Genomic DNA, 10607 nt, shown 5'->3' with positions numbered 1-10607 from the left:
ATAGATAGATAGATAGATAGATAGATAGATAGATAGATAGATAGATGATGGATAGATAGATGATAGATAGATAGATGATAGATAGATGATAGATGGATAGATGATAGATAGATAGATAGATAGATCGATAGATAGATAAATAGATAGAACTTTCAATGATGTGATTCCAAAAACTATATTTTATATATAAAAAAAAGTTATATACAGGGAAGTAACTACTTACATGTAACTGCGTTACACAGTTTAATTACAAAATAAATGTAACTGTAATCCATTACAGTTACTGAGAAAAAAACGTAATGTAATTAAATCGCAGCTACTTATGAAAATGTTAACAATTACAAAGGGGGTTATATCTGAATATTTCTTGTGTTAATATTTACTATTTCTAGCTATGATTTTAAATATGTAATTAACCTCAGAACAATCATAAAAGTAAAATGAGGTGCTAAAGTCTGATTTTGTGGTGGCTGTGCTTTAAATTATTATTATCTTAATTCAAGTGATGAAGGATTTTGAAAGTCTGACAGTAATTAGTGTTGAGTTCTACTGTAAGGTCAACCCTGCCTGCTTTAAATGTTTGAAAATGATTAACAGTTGAAAACATTCATTAGAAATGTAGAAAAATAATCAAAAAGTAATCAAATGTAATCAGTTACATTACTTTAAAGTAATTGAAATAGTTATACTACTTATTACATTTTAAATAAGGTGATTTGTAATCTGTAACCTATTCGATTTCCAAAGTAACCTTCCGCACGCTTGTTATATACATACAGCTATAATAATTACACATTATGGTATTATTTGTTGCATTGGCTTTAATTTATGCTGATTTAAACAAAAAATAAAATTTAAATAAATATTAAAAATATTACTTGTTTATAATACCTGTTCTATTACAATTTAATAAGATTTGCCATTAAGAATTATTGGAATTATTAGAAAAAAAATCTAAACAAAAAAAAAATAGCAACTTAAACTTAAAGTGTAATGGTATTTTAGGCAGGATTTGTCTAAACATAAAGAAGATAATGTCAAATAATGCATTTTCACTATTCCTGAATTACACTAAATACATTTTTATTTTGGATGAAATATGACCTGTTTTCATGGGTTCCACACATATAAGTAGCCTATAGATGATTGCTCAGATGTGTCAGTGTGCTTCAAAGGCAATACGACTCATGTAGTCAGTGTGGTGTGCGGCGGAGGGTGGATCTCGCTTTTGTTGCCAGTCCTCTCGCTCCCCCTCAGTTCTGCTCCCGTGAGATCACAGCCCACATCCAGCCTCTCTGCTCTCCATCTGTTAGCTCACAGCCCTGTGGCAGCTTCACCATGTTGTTTCCTGTATGACTGTGGAGGAAGGCGCTCTGCCCACTCACACTGACCGGACAACAGTTCACCATCATCTGTCACTCGGTTTGATTGTGATGCTGAGAGTGTTGCTCGTCTAATTGAACATGAATGTCCTCAGGTGGTGTGAGATCACACATATATATAGAGGATGGGATGTCGCACCTGAGCACATTCATGCTCAGTCATGAATTACTGATGAATATTACTTTCATTTTACAGCACTGATTAAAATATAATAGGCTTTATAAAAGCATGACATATGCAATAATATGAATTATACATTTTTTAAAAATGTGTCTGGTGTCTGTATACACACACACACACACACGTATAAAACTTTACAAGGTTTAGTTTGTAAGCATTTTTACAGCATTTATAAATCTAGTGTTACTTTATAAATATTCTATGGTAAAAAAAAATAAAGACATTTACAAAAGATTTATATTTCAAATAAATGCTGTTCTTTTGAACTTCCTATTCATCCGTGAATTAAAAAAAAAGTTTCCACTGTTTCCACAAAAATAAAAACTGTTTTTGACTGATAATAACAGGAAATATTATATAAACACCAAATCACCATATTAAAATAATTTCTGAAGGGTCATGTGATACTGAATACTGGAGTAATAATGCTGTAAATTTAGCTTTGCATCACAGGAATAAATTACATTTGAATATATATATATATATATATATATATATATATATATATCTTATATCATACAACAAATAGAAAAGCTTAATTGAAATTAAATTAAATTAAATTTAAATTAAATTACATTTTAATAATATTTAATAATATTTTTGATCACATAAATGCAGCAAATAAGCACAGCCTTGGTGATCAGAAAAGAAAAATAAAAAAAAAAAAAAAAAAAAAAAAAATATATATATATATATATATATATATATACATATATAATATATAATAATAATAATATATAATAGTTCAGGCCTACTGATCTGAGAAACAGTGGGGGTTGATTCCTTCATATTCCGGTGTGTGTTTTAGGGTGCTGGTGGGAGCATGTGTTAATCAGGGCAGCGATGAATGCTGCTGTATATATGGAGAAGTGAAGGTTGCTGCAGCTGGCTGCTGGATAAACTGCCGGACACACACACACGCACGCACGCACGCACGCACGCACACACACACGCATGCACAAGCACAAACAAACACACACTCAAACCTACCCACAGACAGCAAAACTAATGCTCAGTTCCTGTCAAAAATATTGACCCACAAATTGCTGCTAATCCTCTGAACTATACCTTTGCACTCTAGTCTCTCTACTCAAACAAATATTTCTAATCAATATTTCTTTGACTTGTTTTCCAGTAAACCATCCACAAAACAAGATCAACCCAGAAAGCAAACACTAGTCTTAAATTAACATTGAATCAATTAGCAAATATTTTATTCAAAGCATCTTGTGTCATGTTTAAGGTATAAGGTGTATATATAAACTAAATATAGAAATATATAGAAAAAAATGAAAATGTAGAAATCAAAATACGCTTTATACACTATATACTCAACAAACATTCTCTCAAAATGAGTTTTACCTCATGCAGTTTCACTTCTCAGGCAAGTTTATCTTGCTTTAAATATATATATAGGTATTCCAGATACATCATTTTACTGGAAAGTAATGTTTATTAATAATACTCTTCTTCAGTTACAAAATAATGAAAAAATATTTTTCAAAGAAGATTATTGGAATATGTTCCACTATAAAGCAACTTCCACGGAAGTTATAAGATTTTTCTTGGAACCATATAGATGCCAATAAAGAACCTTGAATTTGAAGAGCGTACTTCTATTCTTTGCTTAGAAAACACTAAGTATTCTTAGAGAGGGGAGGGAAACGGATCCTTTATGGTGACCTTAAAGCATTACAGCTTTGCAGTCATAATCCAACCAGGCTGTCCAAACCCTGATAGCACTCATCTCTCTTCTGCTTAGTCTGGTCTATCACTTCCGCTTTTGTACTCTCTAAAAACGACACCTACCCTTCCCCCTTCATGCTTCCATCCTCGCTTCTGCTCTCTGATCTAGTTATTGAATGACAGCTGAGATATTATCTGCCTATATTCAGGGACTTGACCGCATATTAGAAGATCTGTGGGGCCAGAGAGCAAAACGGCCACTTATTCACATAACCGGCATGGTTATTATCAGTACAGTCTTAGTCCAATTGTCAAATCCTTAAGAGATCTTATGAAATCACAATTGTAGATTTGTGGCTTTTAGTTCATGCATTTTAGCTTTGATGTCATCGATATAATATTAGAGTCTTTTGGTCCAAAAAAAGCATGTATATGCATTTAAAATGTACAATATTTCTCTTTTGTGAAAGTGGGCTAAAATGATTGATGACGCATCTTGTATTCTACATTTTTTTTGTCCCATAAAATCTCTCTACTGACAACATCCCCCGCCCCATACATTATAATGAGCACCTGCCACCAGCAACTAGCAAGTGCAAGAAATTCAGGATTTGTTGGTGCTTTGCATGATTTTTCCGCAGGCGATTTCATTGGTCAGCTCGGTCATGCAGTCACCTGTCAAGAGAAGGTCAGACTTCAGATTCAGTTCAGAGTTCAGAAATACTATGGATGGATCTGATCACAGCCATCATGATGTGCTACCAATGTTTTTTTAAGGTTAAGGTTAAGACTTAGGGGTTAGTATTTGTTTCACACATTGACATGAACAATGACATCTTTAGAAACGGCTATGGGGTTGTGCTTAACTTGTTAGGGGGGGAAAAATCATGCATGACACTGGTTACACTAACTTTGCAACCACTTGATGGTTGGGAAAGGAAAGAAAGGAAAGGACAATTTCTTTTGTTCATGGAAGAAGCTGTCATGTTCTTGCTAGGCTGTAATATTACATAAATACTACTGTTTCTGTAACCATATGTTTTAAATTCTTATTTGCCAAAGCAATTTTTTTCGGATGGCCCTTAAAGAGACAGTCACCTAAAAATTGTCATCCTTATACTCAACTCCATGTTGTTCTTAATCTGTATGCATTTGTTTTTTTCTGTTAAACACAAAACAATTCAAGTCTTTTATCCATACAATGAAAGTCAATGGAGTCCAATATCTTTGTGTTCTGCAGAAGAAAGTAAGTCATACAAGTTTGGAACGATCAAGTTAAAGTAAATGACAGAATTTAAATTTTTGGGAGAACTATACTTTTAATAAAGGACTTAAAAGGCAAATAGTCCGTAAATTCTATCAAATGAGCGCACAGAATAAATGAACTCGGCTGAACAAAAATACCACTATTTTCTCTGGTAAAACTGCTATATAGTTGAAACTGAAGGTGTAGTTATAACCAAACGTATTGTTTCCTAATTGAAGAATACTGTAAGATGAACACTGTTTTTTCTGTTTATTACTTTAAAGTTGCTTTGAATCAGTCTTTATTGTAGAAAGTGCTATTTAAATGTGAACGCTATCTTTATCTATGACCGTTTTTGCCACTGAATCAATCAAAACCACAAAAAACAAATTTTTTGAAGAACAGAAACAAATACGTTCTACATTTTCAGTTTTTTATTTTAAGTTCATTCCTTTTAACCACATTTAGCAGTCAACATCAAAGTAGCCCAATTCTTAAAAAGTAACAGCATAGAAATGTCCATTTCTGATTGGATGTAAAACAGACAAAAACCTCTTTCGTTTAGCTTACAAGAGGCAGTACACGTTCAAGGATGACTGTGTACGTGTATGCGCGTATGTGTTTATGTATATTTGGAAAGGTGTGAAACACCTGAGACGCAGTCACGATCAGTGGGAATGACTGGCGATGGGTTCCTTTTTAGCAGACCACGTTTGCAATCAGTTTCTTATATAACATCTATTGTTTCCATACATTTGTGTGTCTTAAGGCTTTAGCCGATTCGTACTCTACGTACAGTACATAACCCATATATACAAATCAAAAGTAGTACATCTACCCCCCGCGGTGACATCATTGACTTTGACAAGCACAGCGCCGGGACAAAAAGGGTTCGTGTTATAGCGGGAATTCACATCTGTGTGAGTGACAGCACCGTAGAGTCTTTCACGTAACATTCGTAAGTGCAACACGTTAGCTATGTCCCGCCACTGGTGTTCACAGAAGATGGCGTATGAGAGGACTAAAGCAGATTTGGAAAGTCAAGGGGAAAAAAAGGTCAAACTGCACAGAAAGTCAAGCCTACTTTGGTGGGAGTGGGTCGTGAGAAGCTTCAAGACACCAACAAGACCCAATCTTGAGAAGGAAGTTCACTTTTTGTTTGCACTTTTTTTAAACACTTGTAACAAAGAAAAACAAGACAAAAAAGCATATCAATACAAAAGGGATACAGCCCTAAAACCCCCTGCCCCCACCACCTCCAAAGAGGAAAAAAAGAAAAGAAAAATCAAACCCTTTCTCTCTGTCTGTAGACAGTGACGTCACAAACAAGCAAACATGTATATATTTATATACAGTACAAACCACCCTTCGACCCCCCCCTCCAAAATACACGTGCTCTAATGCTCTCATGGCTACAATTCACATAAAATGTATACGTATTTTTTATTCATACATTTTTTGGGGATTTTATTTGAAATGTTCAAAACTACCCAACAGCAGCATTCCGTATGTTAAGAATGAACAATCCAGTTTGTTTTTGGTGCATCTGAAGTTCCAAAAAATGAAAAATTCTACAATTTAAGATCTTAGTTTGTGATGCAACAGTAGATTTCAGTACATTCAAACATACAGATCCTTCACTAGGCTCTTAAAAAAACCCACCTTCCTCACTAGTGTTATAGAAAAACGCTTCTCCCTAGTCTGATCAGGCACGATAATAACAGGCTACTCTGATTACCCACTTTCCACAATCGCAGTGCCACCAACACGCTAGCAAATACGTCCCAACCATATTTTTTTTTTATGCAGTTTTATGCAGTACATTTTTATACTTTTTTTAGTCAACACGTTTTAATTTTTGTGCAGGAAAAAATATAGAATGAACGATTTTAGGATGTGTAAAATAGGATATATATTTATACATGTCTATATATAGTGCAAATCAACTACACATTGAAACTAACGATAAGGAGAACCGAAGCAACTAAGCCAATCACTACTTAAATATATTCTCATATATATTTATAGTCTATGTTTTAACATATAATGTGATCAAATATAAATACTTTATTCATATACGTACATATAGGGTAGATATCTCTCTTTTTCTGTCAACTATATACATATCATGACTACATTTAGCTGAAATGGTAAATAGCTGGGCAGCAGGAGTGAAACTGCAATGCAGTGCTGCAGCCACCGACGAACACACACACAAACACACACTTAAAATGAGCCTGATGGCACAGGAGCAGAGGTCTGTCGCTCGTACAATAGGTAATCTGAAGCCTCAGACCTTTGTGTCAGCGTCTGCAGTCCATGCAATGACACAAACCTCTGCTCTACCATGGAATGTGCTTCTAGAATCGCCCATGGGGCTGAACAGTCGAGAGAAAAGAAAACAGACAAACACGAAGAAAATGCATCACACACACCAAAAACGCCACTGTCCTTAGAGAGAGAGGAAGAGATACCTGAGATCCAGACGTCACAAACCTTCCCACCCTGTTTCATAAACCCAACCCACAAAAACCTTTGAAGAATCTCATGCTGCAAACGCTTCAGTTGTTTCGCCCCACGGATGTAGTAGTGTAAAATTCAAGGTGGCAGATGAAGGGCATTTAAAGTAAAAAAAACAAAAAAAAGAAAAAGAATAGAAATTTTCTCTTGCTTGGGATGTCAGGAATCCACCTGTGAGTCCAGTTGAGGGGTCTATCGCTACCGCCCTGATGATTTCGCACAGCATGAGTATTATTAGTGCTTGCTGGGTAAAAAAAGAAAAGAAAAAGGAAACAACAACACGTCAGTATTCTCTGCCCACGCGGGAGTGTCGGGCGTGCGGGTATTAGACATTGCAGGTAGATATTTTTTAAGACTAGCTAACACACTACGCCTGATACATCACTAAATTAGCTGCAGTCCCTTCGGAGAGACGGTTTAGAAAACAAAACGACATGACAGCACATCTTTTGACACAAAGTGATCTTTGCCCGTACGGTAGAAGTAGCCCTTTTGCTCTGATCTCGCAGCTTCCCAAATCCGTCCTCGGTTATTACGCAGGATGAGGCAAAACTGGCTTGGGACGAGTGTAAAAAGGCCACTCCTACAGACGTCATCATCTAAGTGCAAAATATACCATGCTCCGGTAGGTTAGCTAACTGGTCAGGTGACCCAGCCCTGTGTCTGGATGGTACAGTTTTGATTGAAGGAACGTAAAGGGCTGCGTAAAACAGCCTGGGTGCGATTGTCCCAGAGTTTGGGAGTGACTAGGCAGTGGGTGTGGTATGGTACACATTCTTCATCTGGCTGTGAGGTCTTTAAGGTTCTCTTGAGGGTCTTTCGGGAATGGGAATGTCTCAAATCGAGTGCCTCTCTCCAGGATGGTGGGATGGGAGTGAAGGCAAATGGATGGGAAGATCTGATTGGACGAAGGCGAGGGGATTGGTGAAGAAGGTCAGCCTTGAGAGGGCGGAGCCTTGGTTGGCCTTTTCTCCCAGTTAGTGCTGCATATATGAGGTCTGGTTGGTGGACGGCACATCCAAAGTCCAATACTTTCTTCGTGCTTCCTCCTCTTGACTGGATTCGTCAGAGCAAGAGAAAGACCATTTGGGTCACAAAGGAGACAACACCGTTCAAGTATTAGAGGAGGACCTGGCCGAAGGTGATTGGAGGTACAGGTTGAAGTGGTGGGAGATGAGTGGCTGAGGAACCCGGGGTGATCTGTGCTCTTATAGACTGCAGCCCAGCACTGGGCTCTTCTCCTGAGTGTTGGCGAGGCGACGGAGACTGGCACTGGAATAGCCTTCATCGCTGCAGCTACTGCGCAAGCTTCCCTGCTCGTCCGAGTCACTTACGCTGCTGGTGGTCCATTCCAGATCTCCCAGCAGATAGTCTGTTCCTTCCACGTCAACATCCACATCTTCTGTAAAGCAAACACAAGGAAAAAAATGTTAGGGTTGTTTGGTGGATACTTCCACCACCTCTTTATCACTCCAATGTGTGTAGAGCATCAAAGTGAAAACTAAAAATGATGAAAATTGTGAAAAATTATTATTAATTGCAATTAGATATTTGAATTAACAGCCCTAATATGATGGTATATTGTGAATGCAAAGTAAATCACGTTGGGGAAAAAAAAATCTGCCAAACAACTAAAATAGGGCAGCAACAACACACTGACAGCATCAATAATCATTTATAATTAAAGTAATTTACAGATTTCATTATCAATTGTAGTGACGTCGCTATATAATAGTGTAAAAATACCATTTACAAACATGAACATTTCATTTTAACAATTTATATGATCATATTGTATTATAAAAGTGTATATATTATATTCTTAGGATTGTTTGGCAGATATTCCCTCTTTATCCTTCCTATGTCTGCAGTGCATCTCAAAACTGAAAAATTATGAAAAACTATAAAAACAATTATGAGATTAATCAACAAATTTCATTATCAGTAAGCTGAGTCTATGCACCGTGCATAGGAAAGTGCTATCAGTGACATCACTATACTACAGCGGAAAAAAATTAATTTATGTGGAAAACATTTACAAAGGTGTTGAAATCCTAGCAGAAGATTATTTGATGTTAACATTTTATAACATAATATATTTATTTTATATTATTTCCACTTAAATATCAAACAATAATAAACGTATAATATATTATTTACACTTGAATAATAAACATTAACCATTTTAAAAATATATAATTTAGTGATTTATTGGATGATTTAAAAAAAAATAGATACAGAAAATTACAATTTTATTCAATTAATCAAGAAATCACCAATAGGTTGATCAATTATCACAATAATTGTTATGCAGCTCTAGACTAGATGTAAAGGTAAAAACAAGACATTTGCAAACCACCGAATCTACAAAGGTTTGACGGATGATGTTAACACAGATGTCTGACAGCGTGTACAAACAAGACTGATCACGTTCTAATCAATGAAGCCATCAACAGTGTACACTAAAGAGTCCGCTTTGTTGATTATAAAGAGAGCAAGCTACTTTTGTTCTGATGTGTCATTCCGCTTGCCTGTCATCTATATTAACATCATCTGTCAAAATTTCCTGGATAATCCTTGTCTTTTGTTACATACGCATAGTATAGTCACCCAGCTTTTTGTTGCATTTGTTTCTTTAATATAAAAAAATCTATTCACATGCACATAATTAACAATTTTGTGGAAACGGCATGGTGCGAGCTGTAATTTCATTTAAAAACTTGTTTTCAGTCGATTGTTATTAAGGTTATAGCATTTTCATGTGCATTTTGAAGAGTGCTACGTTTAGTCAATCTGGCCCATTATCTCCATGGCAACATTCCAATTTAGGTGTTAAAGCATTCATCATGGTGCTGCATGCTACAGTCTGTCTACGTGCCATCTGTTTGTAGGACAGGCCACAGCATATACAAAATAATCTCCTCAAGACAATTACTTGTCTCAGTTCTGGGAAAAATCATGCAGACTTCCTGTATGATCATCAAACCTCCACTGTGTCTCTGCTAGGGGTTGCACCGACTAATCGACTAGTCGACTTCAATGCTCTGCCATGACGCTTTAAGCTTGATGTCGACTAGTCGCTGGTCCTATAGAGGGCACAACAGGATAAGAAATCTTTGAAGGACTTCCACATTTACGCTCCATTTCCAAACAGTTCAAATGACAAATAAATGCATACTCTGAAAGCGCTCCACAAGACATGTGTGATTATATTACTGGATGCTCGAAATTGAACGGGAGAATGCACGTTTTAAACAGCTTATTGTACAGGTAAGTTAATCGCTGTTCTAATCTAATGCGCTGCTGCACTGTAACGCACACACATAGGCTACAGACAGTAGCACGTACATCACACACACAGAATCATTCAGCGCGGAAATGTATTGTCAACACTGTTCTGTGATTTCTCAATAAAATAGCTTAGAAACGAAAAGGTTCAAGCATATATTTATTAATAACTAAATTCCACAGCTTCACTACTAGTAGAGAGACGCTGCCAGGTAGAATTAATTCACACACGCAATCGCTCTCACTAATGCATTCATATTAATGTAATCTTTACTGTGCTACTTTATCTGTATCTGATTTAGAA

At 36.1% G+C, this 10607-nt stretch overlaps 1 protein-coding gene across 3 annotated transcripts in view; it reads right to left on the bottom strand.

Moving 5' to 3' along the window:
* Positions 1 to 4945: 4945 nt before the first annotated feature.
* The window catches only part of mxd1 (MAX dimerization protein 1), a 38131-nt gene continuing 32469 nt past the window's right edge, over positions 4946 to 10607 (bottom strand). For all 3 annotated transcript variants that reach the window (XM_016291240.1, XM_016291241.1, XM_016291242.1), the window contains one exon: positions 4946 to 8417. In XM_016291240.1, coding sequence (XP_016146726.1) covers positions 8224 to 8417 — 194 coding nt within the window. In that variant the 3' untranslated portion in view covers positions 4946 to 8223. The remainder of the gene's footprint in view (positions 8418 to 10607) is intronic.

This window comes from Sinocyclocheilus grahami, unplaced genomic scaffold (genome assembly GCF_001515645.1).
Source record: "Sinocyclocheilus grahami isolate Dianchi unplaced genomic scaffold, SAMN03320097.WGS_v1.1 scaffold269.1, whole genome shotgun sequence".
Lineage (NCBI taxonomy): Eukaryota > Metazoa > Chordata > Actinopteri > Cypriniformes > Cyprinidae > Sinocyclocheilus > Sinocyclocheilus grahami.
Note: the sequence above shows the minus strand (reverse complement) of the source record. Positions and strands in the feature narration are given on the sequence as shown.